The sequence below is a fragment of the Thalassophryne amazonica genome, chromosome 8 (genome assembly GCF_902500255.1).
Source record: "Thalassophryne amazonica chromosome 8, fThaAma1.1, whole genome shotgun sequence".
Classification (NCBI taxonomy): domain Eukaryota; kingdom Metazoa; phylum Chordata; class Actinopteri; order Batrachoidiformes; family Batrachoididae; genus Thalassophryne; species Thalassophryne amazonica.
The window spans coordinates 24,296,938-24,321,961 of NC_047110.1; the positions used below are offsets into that span (position 1 = coordinate 24,296,938).

Below are 25,024 nucleotides of genomic sequence, written 5' to 3' on the forward strand. Positions count from 1 at the left end.
TGGGGTAGAAAGAGTTTTTGAAGTGGGTGGTTTTGCATTTCACACTCCTGAACTTCCGTCCTGAAGGCAGCAGTGTGAACAGTCCGTATTGGGGATGTGTAGGGTCTTTTATGATGGCGGCAGCTCTATTGTGGACTCTCCGATGGTAGATGCTCTGCAGAGATGGTAGTGGCGTCCTCGTGATCTTTGATGCGGTCTTCACTACTTTCTGCAGGCGTTTGCGGTCATTCACCGTTGAGCTGCCATACCACGCAGTAATCGAGGTGGTGAGAATGGACTCAATGATGCAGCTGTAGAAGTTGCTGAGAATCTTGGGTGACATGCCAAATTTCCTCAGCCTCCTCAGGAAGTACAGCCGCTGCTGAGCCTTCTTTACCACCTGTGTGGTGTTAAGTGTCCAAGTGAGGTCACTACTGATGTGGACCCCCAGATATTTAAAGCTGCTCACTCTCTCCACCTTGCGGCCTTGGATAGACAGTGGCTGATGAGGTTCCCTCTCCCTCCTCATGTCCACTATCATTAAGCTGCAGAAACATCTCAAGGATGATCAGTGGAAACAGGCTGCACCTGAGATCAATTTTGAGCTTCATGGCAAAGACTGTGAATACTTATGTCAATGTCATTTTAGTTTTTTCCTTTTAAGAAATTTGTAAAAAAACAAAAAACAAAAAAAAAACTCTTTTTGCACTGTTATTATGGGTTATATTGTGTGTAGAATTTTGAGGGAAAAAAATTAATCCATTATGGAATAACATAAAAAATGTGTAAAGAGTGAAGTGTTGTGAATACTTTCTGGATGCACTGGAGATGTCAACTGCATTGTACCTGCTGGGTACCAACAGCTGGTCCTTTCCCAATGGCAAAGCAACCTGGAACTTCTCCAGCAGTTTGAAAATGTGCATCAGGTAGCTCTTGGGGAAACATCTGCTCTCCAACAAGAACTTTTCCACCAATGCATACTGAACAACTCCATTAGAATCCTCCCTGGTGCCACAGCCATTTAGTGTCAGTTTCTATGAAGACAAACACCAGCAAAATCATCACAGAGCTGCACAAAAATGTTAGCAAGCTTTCAGGTGAGAAAATATGCCAACCAGAGTACTGATTTTCAGTTATTAGCAACACACTGAACAGCACATCTGAATGTCACTATTTCACAGCACAGAATAAATATGTATTCAGTAGCAAAAATAATAATACAAACAACTGGTATAATATCCAAATAGCCATTCATCAGTGAATTATCTCAAAACCAAATATATAAAGAATTAATAAACATCAAAATATCTTAATGTAACAACAAGACACATAAATGTAGGCTGCTGGACTGTCCAGGGGCAGCACGGTGGCTTAGTGGTTAGCACTGCTGCCTCACAGCGAGAAGGTCGTGGGTTCAATTCCTGTGGCCTTTCTGTGTGGAGTTTCCATGTTCTCCCCGTGTGTGCGTGGGTTTCCTCCGGGTGCTCCAGTTTCCAAAGACATGCGGGTTAGGTGGATTGGAGTCTGTAAAATTGTCCATAGGTTGTGTGTGTGTGGGTGTGTCTGTGTTTGTTTGTCTGTTTGTGGCCGTGCGACAGACTGGCGTCCTGTCCTGGGTGTACCCCGCCTCGCGCTCTATGACTGCTGGGATAGGCTCCAGCCCCCCGCGACCCTTAATTGGACTAAGCGGTAGAAGATGGATGGATGGATGGATGGACTGTCCAGCAACCTGCCACCACTTCTTGTACATCACAGGTAGAACAGCGCATTCATATTTGTTGTCATACCTGTCTGGCATTGTTACAAAGAAATACATGTCCACATGGAGACAGATGCAAACATTAATTATTAGTTCAAAGTGTCACATTTGCTTGTGGGATAAAAGTTGAAATCCTTTTAAAGCATGTTGTCAATCCAAAATAAAAGGAGACACAAACCTGTTTGTCCAGCTTGCTTCTTTAAAAAACTACTTAGTCAGCTTGAAGAAAAACAGATATCTGAGTGTCAGATGAGGTTACCTGAGAGATGATGTTGCACAGCCACTGTGGGTCAATAAAATACAGATCCTGGAGTTGAAGTACAGGATCATCAAAGTGCAGTACAACTCCTAAAATGAACCACATACAGAAATAAATAAATTAATACAGTTGTGTATCTGGAAGATAAATAATTATCCAAACACATTGGATTTAGATACATTTCATAGCTTGAATAATGTGTTTAAGTGCATTAATTTGAACTACGTACATCGGACCAGCTGTCAATATTTACAGTTGTATGCAAAAGTTTTGGCACCCCTGATAATTTTCATGATTTTTCTTTATAAATCATTGGTTGTGTAGATCAGAAATTTCAGTTAAATATATCATATAGCAGATGAACACACTGATATTTGAGAAGTGAAATGAAGTTTCTAGTATTTACAGAAAGTGTGCAATAATTATTTAAACAAAATTAGGCAGGTTGTTTAAATTTGGGCACCCTTGTCATTTTATTGATTTGAATACATTTAGCACTAATTATTGGAACACAAAGTTGGTTTGGTAAGCTCACTGACCCTTGACCTCCTTACACAGGTGAATCCAATCATGAGAAAGGGTATTTAAGGTGGTCATTTGCAAATGTTTCCCCTCTTTGCATCTCTTCTAATGAGTGGCAAGATAACAATGACAACTCTCAAATGACCTGAAAACAAAGACTGTCAATATACAAAAAGCAATCTCAGAGATTTCAGCTGTCAGGTTCCACTGTGAGGAACATAGTGAGGAAATGGAAGACCGCAGGCACAGTACTAGTTAAGGCCCAAAGTGGCAGGCCAAGAAAATCTCAGATAACCGATCCGATCACCATCACCGAAGGATGGTGAGAACAGTCATCGTCAACCCACAAACCTGCTTCAAAGGCAAACATGATCTTGCTGCAGATAGTGTCTGTGTGCATCGTTCAATTATACAGCGCACTTTGCACAAGGAGATGCTGTATGACGTTGTAATGCAGAGGAAGCCTTTTCTGTGTACACACCACAAACAGAGTCGCTTGAGGTATGCTAAAGCATATTTGGATAAGCCAGCTTCATTTTGGAATAAGGTGCTGTGGACTGATTAAACTAAAATTGAGTTATTTGGACATAACAAGGAGCAGTATGCATGGGTGAAAAAGAACACAGCATTCCAAGAAAAACTGTTGCTACCTACAGTAAAATTTGGAGGTGGTTCCATCATACTGTGTGGCTGTGTGGCCAGTACAGATACTGGGAATCTTGTTAAAGTTGAGCGTCAGAATGGATTCCAGTCAATATCAGCAGATTCTTGAGAACAATGTTTATGAATCAAGGACAAAGTTTAAGTTGCGCTGGGACTGGATCTTTCAACAAGACAACTGTTCAAAATCTACTAAGGCATCTCAGTCCCCAGACCTGAATATTACTGAAAATCTGTGGTGTGATTTTAAGCGGGCTGTCCGTGCTCAGAAACCAACAAACCTGAGATGTTTTGTAAAGAATGGTCCAAAATACCTTCAACCAGAATCCAGATTCTCATTGGAAGCTATAGGAAGCATTTAGAGGCTGTTATTTCTGCAAAAGGAGGATCTACTAAATATTAATGTATTTTTATCTGTTGAGGTGCCCAAATTTAGGCAGCTGCCTGATTTTGTTTAAAGAATTGTTGCACATTTTCTGTAAATCCTATAAACTTCATTTCACTTCTGAAATATCACTGTGCTTGTCTGCTATATGATATATTTAACTGAAATTACTGATCCAAACAACCAATGATTTATAAAAAAAAATCATGGAAATCATCAGGGGTGCCCAAACCTTTACATACAACTATATTTATTGACAGCTGGTCGATGTACGTAGTTCAAACTAATGCACTTAAACACATTATTCAGGCCATGAAATGTATCCAAATCCAATGTGTTTGGATAATTATTTATCTTCCAGATACACTGTAAAGCTATGCTAGCAGCCACTAACAGATCTGTAGTCATGTTGTGAGCTACAACCCCTGGCAAAAATTATGGAATCACCGGCCTCGGAGGATGTTCATTCAGTTGTTTAATTTTGTAGAAAAAAAGCAGATCACAGACATGACACAAAACTAAAGTAATTTCAAATGGCAACTTTCTGGCTTTAAGAAACACTATAAGAAATCAGGAAAAAAATTGTGGCAGTCAGTAACGGTTATGTTTTTAGACCAAGCAGAGGGAAAAAAATATGGACTCACTCAATTCTGAGGAAAAAATTATGCAATCATGAAAAACAAAAGAACGCTCCAACACATCACTAGTATTTTGTTGCACCACCTGTGGCTTTTGTAACAGCTTACAGTCTCTGAGGCATGGACTTAATGAGTGACAAACAGTACTCTTCATCAATCTGGCTCCAACTTTCTCTGATTGTTGTTGTCAGATCAGCTTTGCAGGTTGGAGCCTGCAAAGATTTTCAATTGGATTAAGATCCGGACTATTTGCAGGCCATGACATTGACCCTTTTGCAAGGAATGTTTTCACAGTTTTTGCTCTATGGCAAGGTGCATTATTATCTTGAAAAATGATTTCATCATCCCCAAACATCCTTTCATTTGATGGGATAAGAAAAGTGTTCAAAATATTAATGTAAACTTGTGCATTTACTGATGATGTAATGACAGCCATCTCCCCAGTGCCTTTACCTGACATGTAGCCCCATATCATCAATGACTGTGGAAATTTACATGTTCTCTTCAGGCAGTCATCTTTATAAATCTCATTGGAACGGCACCAAACAAAAGTTCCAGCATCATTACCTTGCCCAATGCTGATTCGAGATTCATCACTGAATATGACTTTCATCCAGTCATCCACAGTCCACGATTGCTTTTCCTTAGCCCATTGTAACCTTGTTTTTTTCTGTTTAGGTGTTAATGATGGCTTTCATTTAGTTTTTCTGTATGTAAATTCCATTCCTTTAGGCTGTTTCTTACAGTTCGGTCACAGACGTTGACTCCAGTTTCCTCCTATTCGTTCCTCATTTGTTTTGTTGTGCATTTTCGATTTTTGAGACATATTGCTTTAAGTTTTCTGTCTTGATGCTTTGATGTCTTCCTTGGTCTACCAGTATGTTTGCCTTTAACAACCTTCCCATGTTGTTTGTATTTGGTCCAGAGTTTAGACACAGCTGACTGTTAACAACCAACATCTTTTGCAACATTGCATGATGATTTACCCTCTTTTAAGAGTTTGATAATCCTCTCCTTTGTTTCAATTGACATCTCTCATGTTGGAGCCATGATTCATGTCAGTCCACTTGGTGCAACAGCTCTCCAAGGTGTGATCACTCCTTTTGAGATGCAGACTAATGAGCAGATCTGATTTGATGCAGGTGTTAGTTTTGGGGATGAAAATTTACAGGGTGATTCCATAATTTATTCCTCAGAATTGAGTGATTCCATATTTTTTTCCCTCTGCTTGGTCTAAAAAAGTAACCGTTACTGACTGCCACAATTTTTTTTCCCTGATTTCTTATAGTGTTTCTTAAAGCCCGAAAGTTGCCATTTGAAATTACTTTAGTTTTGTGTCATGTCTGTGATCTGCTTTTTTCTACAAAATTAAACAACTGAATGAACATCCTCCGAGGCCGGTGATTCCATCATTTTTGCCAGGGGTTGTATCACAGTGTTAAACAAGAGCAATCAGAGATTTCTGATGTCCGCCAATCCGGATCACCTCCAAAATTGAATGGAGTCCTCCATGCCCTGTGGTGCAAATTTGGTGAGAATCTGTGAAGTAGTTTTGAAGAAATCCCTCAAAGCCTATATAAAGTAAAATCTTGTTCCAGAATCTGAATCAGGATCCAGATCACCTCCAAAATTTAATGGAGTCTTTCATGGCCTAATGTGTATCTGTGGTGAAAATTTGGTGAGAATTTGTGAAGTAGTTTTGACATAATCCTTCACAACCTATATAATGAGAATCTTGTTCCAGAATCCAGATCTGGATCACCTCCAAAATGCAGTGGAGTCTTCCATGACGCTACAAACTCAAAACTATTATGTTCAAACTGCTTTTTTTTAGCAATCCTGTGAATCACTAAACTAGTATTTAGTTGTATAACCACAGTTTTCATGATTTCTTCACAACTGCGAGGCATTAATTTTGTTGGTTTGGAACCAAGATTTTGCTCATTTACTAGTGAGTTTGGGGTCACTGTCTTGTTGAAACACTCATTTCAAGAGCATGTCCTCTTCAGCATAAGGCAACATGACCTCTTCAAATATTTTGACATATCCAAACTGATTCATGATACCTGGTATGCCATATATAGGCCCAAAACCATAGTAGGAGAAACATGCCCATATCATGATGCTTGCACCATCATGCTTCACTGTGAACTGTGGCTTGAATTCAGAGTTTGGGGGTCGTCTCACAAACTGTCTGCGGCCCTTGGACCCAAAAAGAACAGTTTTACTCTCATCAGTCCACAAAATATTCCTCCATTTCTCTTTAGGCCAGTTGATGTGTTCTTTGGCAAATTGTAACCTCTTCTGCACATCTTTTATTTAACAGAGGGACTTTGCGGGGGATTCTTGCAAATAAATTAGCTTCACACAGGCATCTTCTGTCACAGCACTTACAGGTAATTCCAGACTGTCTTTGATCATCCTGGAGCTGATCACTGGGTGAGCCTTTGCCATTCTGGTTATTCTTCTATCCATTTTGATGGTTGTTTTCCGTTTTCTTCCACGTGTCTCTGTTTTTTTGTCCATTTAAAGCACTGGAGATCATTGTAGATGAACAGCCTATAATTTTTTGCACCTGCGTATAAGTTTTCCCCTCTCCAATCAACTTTTTAATCAAACTACGCTGTTCTTCTGAACAATGTCTTGAACATCCCATTTTCCTCAGGCTTTCAAAGAGAAAAGCATGTTCAACAGGTGCTGGCTTCATCCTTAAATAGAGGACACCTGATTCACACCTGTTTGTTCCACAAAATTGACGAACTCACTGACTGAATGCCACACTACTATTATTGTGAACACCTACTTTTCGGCTTTTCTTTTTTTTTTACTAATAGCTCAATTTCATAGCCTTAAGAGTGTGCATATCATGAATGCTTGGTCTTGTTGGATTTGTGGGAATCTACTGAATCTACTGGTACCTTGTTTCCCATGTAACAATAAGAAATATACTCAAAACCTGGATTAATCTTTTTAGTCACATAGCACTACTATTATTCTGAACACTACTGTATACTGTGGATATTTTATGCAAAACTAAATTGGAGTATTTTCCAATCACATCACATCACATATTTCAGGTTGTCAATCAGGTCCATATATTTGTAGAGCATATTTGGAAGGAGGACTTAAACATATTTCAGAATAGGAAATATTACTATTGTAGACAGTTATAGATACATACAGAAAGAAACCAATATCGTTACCATCAATCAAACTGCTTCATCTGGGACCATAAAACATCCATGAAATATAGAGTTTAAAGGTTGCTCTAACCTGATTGGGCCTTTTCAAGGTTTGGGTTAATCAGTGCTGCCCTGTAGGAATGTTGCCTGTCAGGGGTGGGAGGAAGATATCCAGGAGGGTAAGATATACTGTTACACCGGATCACTTCCAAAATTTAATGGAGTCTTCCATGGCTTACTATGTATCCATGGTGAAAATTTTGTGAGAATTGGTGAAGGAGTTTTGACATAATCTTTCAAAGACTATATAAAGTGAAACTTGATCCAGAATCCATATCTGGATCCAGATCACCTCCATAATTTAATGGAGGTTTCCATGGCCTAATATATATCCGTTGTTAAAAATTTTGCCAAACTCTGTGCAGTAGTTTTGACGTAATCCTGCTAACAGTAATCCTTCAAAGCATACATAAAGTGAAACTTGAACCACAATCCAGATCCGGATCTGGATCAACTCAAAATTTAATGGTGTCTTCTATGGCTTATTATCTATCTGTGGTGAAAATCTTGTCAAAATCTGTGCAGTAGTTTTGATGCAATCCTGGTAACAGTCAGACAGGCATAAAAGACAAATAAACGCAGGTGATTTCTTACGTCCCTGGCGGATGTAATAATAATACAAATAAGTGAGTACAACACGTGGAACATTCAAGTCCACTGGTATGAATCTAGCCTACAGTATGGAATGTGATGATACAGACATAATTGGCTGAGCAGACTTTGGCATCATCAACTTGAGGGCACTGCATGGTGCCTTCTTAAACCAGCCATTCACTATTATACAAATAATTCATTATTTATTATATATAACACTTAAAACAGATCCTTGTCATTTGATATTTTATTAATTTATAAACAAGAGAAAAGGGACTTGAGCCCTTCCCAGCCCTACGGTGTCCGCCAGTGCTCGGTAGTGAGACCGAGATGCTCCGTCTCACCAGGTGTCATCTGATGGCGCCTGTTGTGCCCCAGTGGCCCCCTGCAAGTCCCGAGTTGTGGCGGAGGCAAATCGGCCTGCGGTGGGGCCAACCCGGCCATCGCGGCTCTACCGCTGGCAAACACTGCTTTCTCAGGACCCCCACCCAACTTGGTCTCGAGCCCTCTTGGCCCATCCAGCCTTCCCGTCTGTTACCCAGCGAATCTGGGCACTGTGTCTGGCTGCTGTTTGTTTCTAAGCTAAGCAAAGCTAGTGTGAGCGCAGCAGCGGCGTGCAAAGGCACAAAATATATACAACCAAAAATTGCCACAGTAAATGGAACACAATGGCAAATGGTGCGAATAATCCATATCACATGACATACAAACCCCCAATCAAATACCAAGGATCTATTCGAGCCTTATGTAAAGGATGATATGACACAGTTGTGCCTTACCAATGTAACGCAATATCGTGTCAACATAATGCAAAAACCTATTTCAGAGGAACTATTTCTGTCACTTTTTCCACCTTGATGTGTCAGAAAGTGAAGCTAGAACCTTTAACTAACCCACAAATGTAACTGACCGGCTTCAGTGAGGAAGTGGACAGCATGTGGCAGCTCAGGTTCCTCCAGCTGCAGCTGACTTTTCTGGATTAGCTGCATCAGCTCCTGGTGTCTGAGGACAGGGAACTCAGGAGAAACCCTGTTCCTCTCCTGAAGAAGCCTGCGCTCCAACTCCACATAGCTGTCTGGAACCAGTTGACCTACTACAGGTTGCCCCTGGAGCTATGTATGTGAGATGAGAAAAGAGAGACCAGTGAAAAATGGAAATGAAACAAACAAAAAGAGAAGAAGTGATTCATCTGTTGTTTGTCTGTTCACCTTAAAGTTGTTGGCCTCTCGGATGATGGACTTGCGGAGCTTGGCTATGGAGTCAGAGTCCTCGTACACAGACACCATGTGTTGGCCTTTGATGACAGGGAAGCCCTGGTGGTCCAGCAGCTCCTCTGAGATCTTAGTTAGACAGGCCTGGAGGTGTAGGTCCTCACTCACATCCGTGTGGGTTCCCACCAGAATAACTGGAGATGTCGGGGCCACAGCCTGGAGCACGGATACATACACACAGAAAAACAATAAAAAATGTAACGTATAGCTTGTTAGGGTTTCAGATAGTTTCATTTCCCATTTTAATTTAGAGAGCTCAAGATTCTGTAATACGTTTAAAAAGATTAGTATGTTTCCAACTCACTTTGATGTTGAACAGCCACGGTTTGAGGTCATCTAACTGACCGGCTCCTTTGCTGAGGTTATATACCACCAAGTAGAGAGCTCTGGAGGACAGAAAGTGAGGGTGGGAGCCAATGATTCCTCTCCACCTGAAGAAGAAATATATGCAGAGTGGAATGACACCAGCAAACCAGAATACTTGCATAAAGTGCAAGGGTCGACTTCAGGTGCTTTTATGTTAGCAGGTCACTAATTCTTAGAGCACATCTTCTCAATATCTTATCTTGTATATATTTGGTACTTATACTTTCTTATAACAATTTTATATTCTATGCCCCATTTACACCAGATGAGACCCACACTGACCAAAAATATAAACACAACACTTTTGTTTTTGCTCCCATTTTTCATGAGCTGAACCCAAAGATCTAAAACATTTTCTATACACACAAAAGACCTATTTCTCTCAAATATTGTTCACAAATGTGTCTAAATCTGTGTTAGTAAGCACTTCTTTGCTGAGATAATGCATCCCACCTCAAAGGTGTGGCATATCAAGATGCTGATTAGACAGCGTGATTATTGCAGAGGTGTGCCTTAGGCTGGCCACAATAAAGGCCACTCTGAAATGTGCAGGATCTATTTTTGCTGTTATATAAAACAAATAATGAATTTTTTTTTTTTCATTTGCTCAATGGAACGAGTACTTCATACCTCATGAAATATTTGTACCACTGAAGTCATTGTTTTTGTTGTGTCCATTCGACTGCTCCCGTTTCTGGTTCGGGGTAGCCACAGCGGATACAGCAGATCCACTGAACTCAATAACATTCATTATTTGTGTAATATTCTATTTTTGCATAGTCTGTTCACACCATCTCTTTATGCATTTCACCAGCAAGCATTGCAATATACTTTAGTCACCTTTCTTTAATGTAAATATTTTTTTCTTTACGAATCTGTACGACTTCTGCTGCTGCAACAATGCTCTTCCCCATTGTGGGATCAATAAAGTTTATCTTAGCTTATCTTCCTTGAACTTGAAGGCATGAAGTTGGTGTCTATGTACCATGTATACTCACATGCTTATATACAACCCAATAAGTATTTTGCTGAAGGTATACATTAATAGATTCTGACTTTCATGTTGAACAACCTGAAAAGTTCCACACGTTCAACACCATTTTCTTCTTGTCCCATTCTCGGATGGTCCAGTCCAGTACATCAATTCCAACATTGGTCCGCTTTGAGTTCAACTTGGAGCGCTTGCGCTTCATCAGCTGCTGGATCAAAGTGGTCTTCCCGCTTCCGGCATTCCCAACCACTATAAGCTTCATCCTGTAGTAGGGAACTGCCTTCTTCAGCCGCTGCTGCAGGAATCTGTGACAGCAGGATATGATGTCAATTTCCCTTCCAAGACTTCTTCTAGATTTCAAAATGTTAGAGAAAACTGAGCACAATGTCTTTTGTGATAATAACAAGATTTCTCATGCTTCTGACCGAATGATGTCTTTGGTCTTGTTGCCGATGAGTTTGAGGGTCAAGCTGAAGGTCCAAGTCCATCCAATGGCAGGTCCCACAGCCGGCCCAGTTCCCCATCTCATCAGGAAAGGACCGTATACAGAGTTATGGCTTACATCCAACGAGGTCAACCTTCCAATGAGCCAATCTGTGGAGGAATCTACAAACATAAAGTGTCACAAAACATAGCTTCTCACTGAATTTTTTAAATCCTTTGCTGCATAAACAAGGCTCTCAGCTCTTCAAACTGATATGAAACAGATAAAGCCTTGTCACAGAGGAACCCTTAAGTCTCACCCATTTCCACTTGCAAACAGCTTTCTCGATTGTTATCATGCTTCATCACAAGTCTATTTATGTTCTTGAACCTGGAACTTTCACAGCAGCCACAGTGGATGCAAACCTGTAAAGAGGTCTTTGTGGATGTCCTGGGTCTTGAAGAATAATTGAAATTAATAAATCATGCTCTCAAACTGAAAGACTAGAGGAAATTGTTGTGTGGGCCGCCAGAAGAGGAGGTACTGCTGGCCCACCACCAGAGGGCGCCCTGTCTGGAGTGCGGGCTCCAGGCACCAGAGGGCGCAGCGCCTCACAGGAGCAGCCAGGGTGACAGCTGTCACGCATCACCTGCAACAGCTGTTACCAATCATCCGATCAGCAGGGGTACATCAGCAGGACGACGTCTCCACCTCTTTGCGAGATATCGTTCTACCGGAAGGTAACGTACTCAGCTGACTGTGTGACAGTAACCTTTTGTGACTTTTGTGCGTTGTTAGCAGACTCCTTTTTCCAACGAGAGGTGGAGGTAGTTTTCCTGCCGTGCGGATTGCTGGTGCAAACGCGCCCACATTTAATTGTTTTTTGTTCCTCGCCAGCAGTACCAGGTTCCCGACACGCGGAGGCAGTGGCCACCTGGGAGTTGGGACTTGGCGGCTCCAGTATTACCGGGGTATGGTGGCGGAGGAAATCGTTGTGGTTCCGGTTCTGCTTTTGGACAGACGTCTCCTATCTTCGAGCCTGCCCCACACGACACCTTTGTGATTTGGCTTTTTGTCTATTGTTGTAATCTGTTGTATTTGTCTGTGCCCATTCACAACAGTAAAGTGTTGTATTTGACCTCCTCCATGTCCGTTCATTTGCGCCCCTGTTGTGGGTCCGTGTACCTACACTTTCCCAACGGACTATCTCGGCCAACGTCATGGACCCCGAGGGGCGTCAACCGGCTGTTGAACGGCCAATGGAAGAGCAGGGCGCAGTGACGTTCCACAGGTCGTTCAAGGACCCCTCCCACCTTCCCCTGAAGCATACATAAGCCCTCCAGAGCCGTACGGGGGTTGTGTGGAGACATGCGCAGACTTTCTTATGCAGTGTTCGCTCGTCTTCGCACAACGTCCCGTTCATGTACGCGACTGATGCTAGTAAGATAGCTTATGTGATTAATCTGCTCGCGGCGAGGCAACGCGCTTGGGCTACAGCGCTCTGGGAGCAAAATTCACAGCTCCTTCTGACATTATGATGGGTTTGTGCAGGGAGTTCCGAACAGTGTTCGATCACCCAAATAGAGGAGAGAGACCGCTTCAGCCGTTGCTGCTGTCAATGAGACAGGGGCGCCGGAGCGCAGCTGCTTATGCAGTCGACTTCCGCATCGCGGGCTGCGAGGTCGGCTGGAATAACCACTGCCATCCGCGCCGCCTTCGTAAACGGACTGTCGTTGGTCCTGAAGGAGCACCTGGTGGCCAAGGACGAACAGCGGGATTTAGACGGGCTTATTGATCTCGTTATACGATAGACAATCGGTTAGAAGAACGCCGTCGGGAACGAGACGAAGGGCGTGGCCGGGCACGCGCCGTCCCTCTCCCTTCCGGTTCCGACCGAGTTCTGCCCTCCCCACGCTCCACGGCCTCTACGCTCCGTGTGGTGACAGCTCCCCCTGTTGACGAAGCTATGGACCATGAGCAGGGCCACATTTAGGGCACCAGATAGACAGAGGAGGCTGGCCCGCGGAGCGTGCTTTGTTTGTGGCTCAATAGAGCATCAAGTAAGGGACTGCCCGAGCGGTTATAACACCAACGCCCGCCCCTAGACACTGGGTTAGGGGTGGGCCAAAACATTCACGTGGGACATACCCATATTGCCACAGGACTCCCAGTGACAATCCTTTATGAGGATTTAACCCTGAAGGCCCAGCACTGGTGGACACGGGCTCTGAAGGGAATCTGTTAGACAGCAGATGGGCCAGGGAGGTAGGGCTCCCTCTGGTGGCGCTTACCTCGCCTGTGCAGGTGCGGGCACTAGATGGCTCCCTACTCCCTCTAATCACACTAAGACACCCCAGTAACTCTGGTGGTGTTCAGGAATCACCGGGAGGAGATCGAGTTTTTTGTGTGACTCCTGCCACCTCCCGCGTGATTCTAGGGTTCCCCTGATGTTAAAACACAATCCCCGGATCGATTGGCCGTCCCGGGGTAGTGGTTCAGTGGAGCGAGACCCTGCCATCAGGTATGTTTAGGTTCCTCGGTTCCTCCCGGTTCCGAGGTTAAGGAGGAGGTTCAGAGTCCGCCCAATCTGGGGACGGTGCCGGTGGAGTACCATGACCTTGTGGATTGGTTCAGTAAGGATCTGGCGCTCACCCTTCCCCCCCCACCGTCCGTACGATTGTGCCATTGATTTGGTTCCAGGCGTTGAGTTCCCGTCAGCAGGCTGTACAACCTCTCACGACCTGAGCGCGAATCAATGGAGACCTACATCTGGGACTCTTTAGCCGCCGGGTTGATCCGGAATTCCACTCCACGATGGGTGCAGGTTTCTTTTTTGTGGGTTAAAAAAGACGGCGGACTTTCGTCCATGCAGTGATTATAGGGAGACCTGAACGAAATCACGGTTGTAATCGATACCCGTTGCCCTTGTTGGATTTCAGTGTTCACGCCCCTGCATGGAGCCCAAATATTCACAAGCTAGATCTTAGAAATGCGTATCACCTGGTTTGGATACGGAAGGGAGACGAGTGGAAGACGGCATTTAACACCCCCTTAGGTCACTTGAGTACCTGGTCATGCCGTTCGGCCTCACAAATGCCCCCGCGGACGTTCCAAGCATTGGTTAATGATGTCTTGCGGGATTTCCTGCACCGATTCGTTTAGTATACTCTAGACGATATACTCATCTTTTCTCCGGATCCTGAGACTCATGTCCGGCATGTACGTCAGGTCCTGCAGCGGTTGTTGGAGAACCGGCTGTTTGTGAAGGGCGAGAAGTGCGAGTTTCACCGCACTTCTTTGTCCTTCCTGGGGTTTATCATCTCCCCCAACTCCGTCGCTCATGATCCGGCCCAAGGTTGCGGCGTGTGAGAGACTGGCCCCAACCCACTAGCCTTAGGAAGCTGCAACAGTTCCTCGGCTTTGCAAATTCTACAGGAGGTCATTAAGGGCTACAGTCAGGTAGTTAGCCCCTGACAGCCCTGATTTCACCAAAAGTCCCCTTCACCTGGTCGGATCGTTGCGATGCCGCGTTCAAGGAGTTGAAACGACGCTTCTGTCTGCACCCATTCTGGTGCAGCCCGATCTAGTCGCCCGTTAGTGGTTGAAGTGGACGCCTCGGACTCAGGGATAGGAGCTGTGCTTTCCCAGAGCGGGAAGGACCGATAAGGTCCTTCACCCGTGTGCCTATTTTTCCCGCAGGTTGACCCGGCCGAACGGAACTATGACGTCGGCAATCAAGAACTCCTTGCGGTGAAAGAGGCTCTTGAAGAGTGGAGACATCTGTTGGAGGGAACGTCCCGTGCCATTCACGGTTTTCACTGACCACCGGAACCTGGAGTATATCAGGACCGCCAAGCGGCTGAACCCAGGCAAGCCCGCTGGTCACCGTTCTTCGGCCGTTTTGACTTCCCGGATCACCTACCGTCCCGGGACCAAAAACCAGAGATCGGATGCCTTGTCCCGGGTACATGAAGATGGAGTCAAAGCGGAGTTGTCGGATCCACCGGAACCCATCATCCCGGAGTCCACTATCGTGGCCACCCTCACCTGGGACGTAGAGAGAACCGTCCGGAAGGCCCTGGCACGAAGCCCGGACCACGGAACTGGGCCCGAAGAACAAACTATACGTCCCACCAGAAGCTAGGGCTGCAGTCCTGGACTTCTGTCACGGCTCCAAGCTCTCCTGTCATCCAGGAGGTGCGAAGGAACCGTGGCAGTGTCCGGCAGCGCTTCTGGTGGGCGCCACTAGAGGCCGACTGTCAGGGCTTATCTCCAGGCCTGCACCACCTGCGCCAGGGGCAAGCCTGACCAGCGCAGGGCATCAGGACTACTCCAGGCCGCTGCTCTGTGCCTTATCGCCCCTGGTCCCACATCGGCCTGGATTTTGTCACGGGCTCCCGCCGTCCCAGGGTAACACCACCATCCTCACGATAGTGGACCGATTCTCCAAGGCGGCCCACTTCGTGGCCCTCCCCGAAGCTCCCAACAGCCCAGGAGTACAGCGGACCCTCATGGTCCACCACGTCGTCCGGCTGCATGGGATTCCAACAGACATCGTCTCCGATCGCGGTCCCCAGTTCTCCTCGCAAGTATGGAGGAGCTTCTGCCGGGCAACTGGAGGCCACGGTGAGCTCTCCGTCTGGGTACCACCCTCAGACCAATGGGCAAGCAGAACGGGTAAACAGGAGGTGGAACAGGCCTGCGCTGCGTGACTGCCGCGCACTCGGCGGCCTGGAGTACCCATTTGGCCTGGATCGAGTATGCCCATAACAGCCAGGTGTCTTCAACCGGCCTCTCCCCTTTTGAGGTGTGTCTGGGGTATCAGCCCCCGTTGTCCGGTGGTTGAGGGAGAGGTCGGTGTGCCCTCGGTCCAGGCCCACCTACGGAAGTGCCGTCGGGTGTGGCGTGCCGCCCGTTCTGCTTTGCTAAAGGCCCGGACGAGGGCAAAAGCCCATGCAGACCGTCGGCGGACCCGGCCCCTGCGTATCGGCCAGGGCAGGAGGTGTGGTTATCCACAAAGGACATTCCCCTCAAAGTGGACTCCCCCAAGCTACAGGACCGTTACATCGGCCCTTTCAAGATCCTTAAGGTCATCAGTCCAGCCGCAGTGAGGCTTCAGCTTCCGACCTCACTGCAGATCCATCCTGTGTTTCATGTGTCCCGAATCAAACCGCATCACCTCACCCCTCTGTACTCCGGGTCCGGCGCCGCCTCCTGCCCGATCATCGATGGCGAGCCGGCTGGACTGTACGCCGGCCTTGGATGTCCGTAGGATGGGCCGGGGCTCCAGTATTTGGTGGACTGGGAGGGGTACTGGTCCCGTAAGAACGCTCCTGGTGAAGAGGAGCTTCATCCTGGACCGGCCCTCCTGGCCGATTTCTACCGCCGCCACCGGACAAGCCTGGTCGGGAGGCGCCCGTTGGGGGGGGGGGGGGGGTCCTGTTGTGGGGCCGCCAGAAGAGGAGGTACTGCTGGCCCACCACCAGAGGGCGCCCTGTCTGGAGTGCGGGCTCCAGGCACCAGAGGGCGCAGCTGCCTCACAGGAGCAGCCAGGGTGACAGCTGTCACGCATCACCTGCAACAGCTGTTACCAATCATCCGATCAGCAGGGGTACATCAGCAGGACGACGTCTCCACCTCTTTGCCGAGATATCGTTCTACCTGGAAGGTAACGTACTCAGCTGACTGTGTGACAGTAACCTTTTGTGACTTTTGTGCGTTGTTTAGCAGACTCCTTTTCCAACGAGAGGTGGAGGTAGTTTTCCTGCCGTGCGGATTGCTGGGTGCAAACGCGCCCACATTTAATTGTTTTTTGTTCCTCGCCAGCAGTACCAGGTCCGACACGCGGAGGCAGTGGCCACCTGGGAGTTTGGGACTTGGCGGCTCCAGTATTCCCGGGGTCTGGTGGCGGAGGAAATCGTGTGGTTCCGGTTCTGCTTTGGACAGACGTCTCCTATCTTCGAGCCTGCCCACACGACACCTTTTGTGATTTGGCTTTTTGTCTATTGTTGTAATCTGTTGTATTTGTTGTGCCCATTCACAACAGTAAAGTGTTGTTATTTGACCTCCTCCATTGTCCGTTCATTTGCGCCCCCTGTTGTGGGTCTGTGTACCTACACTTCCCCAACAGAAATAACCTCCATATGCTCTTGAATAAAGAGAGGGAACAACCTTCTTCCTACTCAATGCTATACTTGTTTGGACTCCATGGAACAGCTGGAGGTAAAATGACGAGGATGCTAGCTAAGATTAGGCTATATGCATATAAGGTAAAATCAGGTGATAAAAATCTATGGCTGTATTCAGTACAGACCACATTGCATGTTTTAAAAGTACATTTAACACCCTCCTTCACATTAAAAACCCAAAAAGTAGATTTTATTCACACAAAACATCAACATGTATGCATGCCAGTTTTGTTGGTTCATATTTTCATGCTGATGCACTAATTATAGGCAGCACACCTGCAGTGAAAGCTTAAAAAATAAGAACACAACTTTCACTCTTCTGTACTTCAAATATGCACCATCTATATTTCTGATGGTATATGTGATGTAAACATCTTATTGTAATGCTTTACACACAAGTAAGCAAGTTTTTCCATGTCTGTTTCTTCCTGCTCACAGAGACTGTGCAGTAAGGTGCACAACCAGCAGGGGGGGACCACCCAACCCCTTTAGAGTAAAGACACGCTCTTTGCAGATATTTTAAAGACAATTTGCACATAGCATGATGACGATGACTACTACTACTAAAAATAATAATAATTCATTGATCTGAAACATTCAAGGAGTATTACTAAGTCCTAGTGGAGCTAAGGCGGCATATAAAAAATCTGTTTACTTAACGTAAAAATTATAAATAAAACTTATTTAGTTGCTTAATATGTGGCAACGCTGCTTAATGGCCAAACATGCACAATGGATTGATTTTAATGTGCTTGCAATGTGCTCTGTACCAGTTCAATATCGACAAAAATACAAGTATCGAATTGGGACTCTGTATTGGCAGACCTCCAACTTGTTCGGCATAGCAAGTGAAGTCTGGGGCTAAGCCTAGAGCCCGACATTAGCTTTTGCGCGGAAGTGCATTGCTGACATTATAAATAATGCGCTAATGAAATTCATTTTGCTTCTTGCTGCAAAAAGCAGGGCCACTTTGCAAGAATAAATATGACAGACTGATGTGACATACAGCATTATGTTTTTTGACACATGATGCATTTTTGGACAGATACTATGTCAAATATTCCAGTGCAAGATATAGTACAGAAAATACAGCAAATGTGACTTATACACTAAGGCTATACGCCCAACCGTTGGGCAGATACAACCCCTGGCAAAAATTATGGAATCACCGGCCTCTGAGGATGTTCATTCAGTTGTTTAATTTTGTAGAAAAAAAAGCAGATCACAGACATGACACAAAACTAAAGTCATTTCAAATGGCAACTTTCTGGCTTTAAGAAACACTATAAGAAATCAGGAAAAAAAATTGTGTCAGTCTAACGGTTACTTTTTAGACCAAGCAGAGGGAAAAAATATGGAATCACTCAATTCTGAGAAAAAAATTATGGAATCATAAAAAACAAAAGAACGCCCCAACACATCATAGTTTGTTGCACCACCTCTGGCTTTTATAACAGCTTGCAGTCTCTGAGGCATGGACTTAATGAGTGACAAACAGTACTCTTCATCAATCTGGCTCCAACTTTCTCTGATTGCTGTTGCCAGATCACCTTTGCAGGTTGGAGCCTTGTCATGGACCATTTTCTTCAACTTCCACCAAAGATTTTCAATTGGATTAAGATCCGGACTATTTGCAGGCCATGACATTGACCCTATGTGTCTTTTTGCAAGGAATGTTTTCACAGTTTTTGCTCTATGGCAAGATGCATTACCATCTTGAAAAATGATTTCATCATCCCAAAATCCCATCTTCAATTGATGGGATAAGAAAAGTGTCCAAAATATCAATGTAAACTTTGATGATTGATGATGTAATGACAGCCATCTCCCCAGTGCCTTTACCTGACATGCAGCCCCATATCATCAATGACTGTGGAAATTTACATGTTCTCTTCAGGCAGTCATCTTTATAAATCTCATTGGAACAGCACCAAACAAAAGTTCCAGCATCATCACCTTGCCCAATGCAGATTCGAAATTCATCACTGAATATTTCATCCACTCATCCACAGTCCACGATTGCTTTTCCTTAGCCCATTGTAACTCTGTTTTTTCTGTTTAGGTGTTAATGATGGCTTTCGTTTAGCTTTTCTGTATGTAAATCCCATTTCCTTTAGGCGGTTTCTTACAGTTCGGTCACAGACGTTGACTTCAGTTTCCTCCCATTCGTTCCTCATTTGTTTTGTTGTGCATTTTCGATTTTTGAGACATATTGCTTTAAGTTTTCTGTCTTGACGCTTTGATGTCTTCCTTGGTCTACCAGTATGTTGCCTTTAACAACCTTCCCATGTTGTTTGTATTTGGTCCAGTGTTTAGACACAGCTGACTGAACAACCAACATCTTTTGCAACATTGCGTGATGATTTACCCTCTTTTAAGAGTTTGATAATCCTCTCCTTTGTTTCAATTGACATCTCTCGTGTTGGAGCCATGATTCATGTCAGTCCACTTGGTGCAACAGCTCTCTAAGGTGTGTTCACTCCTTTTTAGATGCAGACTAACGAGCAGATCTGATTTGATGCAGGTGTTAGTTTTGGGGATGAAAATTTACAGGGTGATTCCATAATTTATTCCTCAGAATTGAGTGAATCCATATTTTTTTCCCTCTGCTTGGTCTAAAAAAGTAACCGTTACTGACTGCCACAATTTTTTTGATTTCTTATAGTGTTTCTTAAAGCCAGAAAGTTGCCATTTGAAATGACTTTAGTTTTGTGTCATGTCTGTGATCTGCTTTTTTTCTACAAAATTAAACAACTGAATGAACATCCTCTGAGGCCAGTGATTCCATAATTATTGCCAGGGGTTGTAAATATAATGTCTTACCTTATTCGCCCAACCATGATCTTGTATGACACGTTTTGTGCATCTAAACTATTTTTTACACCACTTTTTAAGGCTCTATTGTGGCGTATGTTTGACACATTTAATGGCGCCATCTTTAATTACTGCGAAAACACCGCAATGGATGAAAACAGACAAACTTCATAAGGATTTCCCTTACCAAAAAGTAGTACTGATAAGTATAAAAAGTAAACTGGAAGTATACTTGAAACATACTTGCATGTACTACTTTTTGGTAAGGGTTTGAATGGAAGCCTGTTAACAATGATGAAAAAATTTTTGAACAAAATGCTGCTTGTTGGCTGTAAGATGGTGTTAGTCTGACACTGTTCCCTGGGTGTGATGAGCCAAACAGAACCACTTTAGATCACAGCTCCTCCACGGGCTGCGAACCCTCCTGCAGCGGCGAGAAAATATCAGCCTTTTGTCCCTCCCGTGTTGATCCCGGAAGTGAGCTTACAAGCGCGCTCATTGGTCGGTTGTGGTTGGGAGTATATGCTCACTTATTTACTTTACTGACCCAACGGTTGGGCGTATAGCCACTCTGGCATGGAAATGCAGCAGTCCCTATATACCATGTAGTTGATGAATTTTTTTCCTCTGCAATATGGCAGATGGAAGCAAATTTCCAGAAATATGTCCAGAAATCACATTTAAGAGGCCGACCAAGAACATGGCTGGACTAGAATACACTAGAACATCTTTCCTTCTGCTCAAGGCAGATGAAGATTGGATTGGATTAATTTATTTTCAAATTCAATTTATTTTCATTTATATACAGTTGTATGTAAAAGTTAGGGCACCCTGATGATTTCCATGATTTTCCTTTATACGTAAATCATGGGTTGTTTGGATCAGCAATTTCAGTTAATATATCATATAGCACACAAACACAGTGATATTTGAGAAGTGAAATGAAGTTTATAGGATTTACAGAAAGTGTGCAATAATTCTTTAAACAAAATTAAGCAGGTGCATCAATGTGGGCACCCCAACAGGAAAAAATACATCATATTTAGTAGATTCTCCTTTTGCAGAAATAACAGCCTCTAAATGCTTCCTATAGCTTCCAATGAGAGTCTGGATTCTGGTTGAAGGTATTTTGGACCATTCTTTACAAAAAAATCTCAGGTTTGTTGGTTTCTGAGCACGGACAGCCCACTTAAAATCACACCACAGATTTTCAATAATATCAGGTCTGGGGACTGAGATGGCCATTCCAGAATGTTGTACTTGTTCCTTTGCATGAATGCCTTAGTAGATTTTGAGCAGTGTTTAGGGTTGTTGTCTTGTTGAAAGATCCAGCCAAGGCGCAACTTCAACATTGTCAATGATTCATGAACATTGTTCTCAAGAATCTGCTGATATTGACTCCATGTAACGCTCAACTTTAACAAGATTCCGAGTACCTGCACTGACCACACAGTCACAGAGCATGATGGAACCACCTCCAAATTTTACTGTAGGCAGCAAGTGTTTTTCTTGGAATGCTGTGTTCTTTTTCAGCCATGCAATCCGCCCCTTGTTATGTTCAAATAACTCAATTTTAGTTTCATCAGTCCACAGCACCTTATTCCAAAATAAAGTTAATTTGTCCAAATTTGCTTTAGTATACCTCAAGTGACTTTGTTTGTGGTGTGTATGCAGGAAAGTCTTCCTCTACATTACAGCATGATACAACATCTCTTTGTGCAAAGTGCGCTATATAGTTGAATGATGCACAGACACTATCTGGAGCAAGATCATGTTGTAGGTCTTTGGAGCAGGTCTGTGCGTTGACTACGACTGTTCTCACCATCCTTCGCTTCAACTTATCTTAGTTTTGATTTTGATTTTTCTTGGCCTGCCACTTTGGGCCTTAACTAGTACTGTGCCTGTGGTCTTCCATTTCCTCACAGTGGAAACTAACAGCTGAAATCTCTGAGATAGCTTTTTTTTTTTTTAATCTTTCCCCTAAACCATGATGTTGAACAATCTTTATTTTCAGGTCATTTGAGAGTTGTTTAGAGGCTCCAATATTGCCACTCATTAGAAGAGATGCAAAGAGGGGAAACATTTGCAAATGGCCACCTTAAATACCCTTTCTCTTGACTGGATTCACCTGTGTAAGGAGGTCAAGGGTCAATCAGCTTACCAAACCAATTTTGTGTTCCAATAATTAGTATTCAAACCAATAAAATGACAAGGGTGTACAAAATATGCACCTGCCTAATTTTGTTTAAATAATTATTACACACTTTCTGTAAATACTAGAAACTTCTCACTTCTCAAAAGTCAGTGTGTTCGTCTGCTATATGATAATTTAACTGAAATTTCTGATCCAGACAACCAATGATTTATAAAGGAAAATCATGAAAATTATCAAGGGTGCCCAAACCTTTGCATACAACTGTAGCGCCAAATCACAACAAAGGTCTAAGCTTACCAACCTCCAGAGCAAGTACACAGGTGACAGTGGTAAAGAAAAACTCCCTCTGATGATTTGAGGAAGAAACCTCAAGCAGACAAGACTCAAAGGGGTGACCTCTGTTTGGGCCATGAAACCGACAATTGACAAAACAATTTACAAAACAAATATACAGGAAATTCTGCCAGTGCACAGGACAGGAGGGTCGCAGAAACAGACACTACACCCACCTCTGGATGGAGCCGCACCTCAAACAGAGAAAAACAGAATCAGGCATTGGAAAGACAAGAAATACAGTATAATTTGTCTGACTAAATACTTTTTTGTCCCACTGTAGATGCTCAAAACCCTCACATTCACGTACAAACAAATATGAGCAGGTTGGCATGCAAGGCGCTCAACTGCTTGGGCCCCGTGTGATATTCTGTGCTAGTAGGGATTTGAACTGAGAATCCTCTGGTCACAAACCCACCATGTCAACCATCCCCTCCCCATAGTTATGAGCAAATCTTAATTTTTCCTCTAGAAACAAACAAAATGCATTACCTCAGTAAGCTTGTTGTCACTCAGGTGGAGCTTTTCCAGTCTGGCCCACTTATCGATTGGCCCGCACAGATCCAATGCTGTGATAGAATTATGACTGAATATGAGCTCTCTGAGGTTACTGGAAACCCAGGATGCCGGGCCTGGCAGGTCAACAATGTTATTGGTTTTCATGTCCACTGACTGCAAGCTGAATTGATAAAAGAATGAGAATTATATTTAAAAAGAAATTAAATAAAATAATAATCTGGAAAATCAGAAAACCACCCAAGAGTCTGACTTACTTTGGGAGACCACAAATAGCTCAGAAATGTGAGTGAAGCTGTTGTTTGCTAGTTTCAGTGTTGTTATTTTGCATGGAAAATGTGAGAGGGAATCTGTGAAAGATATTCAACATGTAACTATGAAATGTCTGAGAAATTCATCTGAGAGATTAACTGACCTATAATTTAAATCTCTCTCCACTAAATTTATCAGGATGCATTGGAGGGAATTCATTTGGCTTCACTGAATATTCATTAATGTAATTAATATTATTACTCACAAAGTTTGTTGATGGAGGCAACGAAAGTCTCCAGTTTAGGGCAGCCAGTGAGGAAAGAAGTAGAAATATTCTCCACATTGTTTTTGCTCACGTCGAGCAACCTGATCTCTGGCAGACATGGAGGCGTGCAAAGTTCAGTTATCAAGTTACTAAAGAATGAAGGAGGGAAAAAGAAACAGGTTTTGGTCATCAAAAAACGAATTTGCAAAATTTCTTGCTTTGGAAATACACAACATTTAAAAAAATAAAAATAAAAATCACAGCATATAAGTGAGTAAGAACACAGATATAGACAACAAAACAGTAAGCATTTTCTACGGAGGAGGCTGAATTCTCAAAATGTCTTCATTTTTAAAGTAAGCATTTCAGGTAAGAGATCGTTTAGTGACATTATTCTCACACAAAGCATTTCAGCACTTCACAATGGGAACCAATAGAAAACCCAATATGACTAAAAAATATTGCTCTTCATTATCATAAAATGAAACATTTATGATGAATAGGCCCTTATGTAGGCTGCCATTACTCTGTGAACAGATGCATATTGCTCTTCATTATCATAAAATTAAACAATATTTATGATGAATAGGCCCTTATGAAGGCTGCCATTACTCTGTGAACAGATGCATATTGCTCTTCATTATCATAAAATTAAACAATATTTATGATGAATAGGCCCTTATGAAGGCTGCCATTACTCTGTGAACAGATGCTTCGTTCTCAAGATCTTGCTGAACTTCACACGAATGTGATGTAGCTCGGCTGAATGCCATTATTTATTGTTTGTGTTACAAAGAACAAAAACCTGTATTGTTTCTGAATTTTAAAATGCTGCATTGTATCGCATATGGGTTACTACCATCGGGAGAATCTGAACCGTCTTTCTCACAAGAGCAGGCAACTGTTTACTCTAGTGAGCAATCGAGCCGACTTGAGCAATTAATGCACCTGACTGTCTGGAGATATGTGTCTGGATGATGATGTGTCATATTGTGGCAGACGGAATGTCTGACATCTATAACAAAATAATCCTGTAATTGGTTGCATTTCTTATATCCAGAGCTGGAGTGAAGCGGGAGGCAGATTTTTCCTCATCTTTTCTCTTTTTTTTCTGCAGGTGACTGCAGATCTGGGCTGTGTCAATGAATAAGCTCACAGATGTACAGCACTGCCAGATGGAACTGATGGTCTCTCACCCAAAAACTATTCAAAACCCGATATATACACACAAAACCACCCAAATAACTAAATCGATATTTTTCAGTATTTCAACTGTCCTGATTGCTGAGACTAGATATCATAAAAACAATGCAGCCAAAGCTAAATAAATTCAAAACCACCTAAACTGGCCACTCAAAGAATTTGTTCATACTTGGTAGTCATGGTGTATGGCCATCCAAGCACTGAAATA

At 43.5% G+C, this 25,024-nt stretch overlaps 1 protein-coding gene and 2 long non-coding RNA genes across 3 annotated transcripts in view; all 3 read right to left on the reverse strand.

Annotated features, from left to right (window-relative positions):
* lrrk2 (leucine-rich repeat kinase 2) overlaps positions 1–25,024 on the reverse strand; it is a 205,342-nt gene that overhangs the window by 42,138 nt on the left and 138,180 nt on the right. Inside the window, 4 exon segments of the mRNA XM_034175890.1 lie at positions 826–1,013; positions 1,998–2,086; positions 8,949–9,150; positions 9,247–9,465. Coding sequence (XP_034031781.1) covers positions 826–1,013; positions 1,998–2,086; positions 8,949–9,150; positions 9,247–9,465 — 698 coding nt within the window.
* Positions 10,791–11,130, reverse strand: LOC117515360. The gene is made up of 2 exons (XR_004562131.1): positions 11,092–11,130; positions 10,791–10,971 (listed from the first exon to the last, which is right to left on the reverse strand). It is a non-coding gene; the product is annotated as an uncharacterized LOC117515360 (long non-coding RNA).
* On the reverse strand, positions 11,243–23,373 carry LOC117515361. The gene is made up of 3 exons (XR_004562132.1): positions 23,354–23,373; positions 23,073–23,259; positions 11,243–11,272 (listed from the first exon to the last, which is right to left on the reverse strand). It is a non-coding gene; the product is annotated as an uncharacterized LOC117515361 (long non-coding RNA).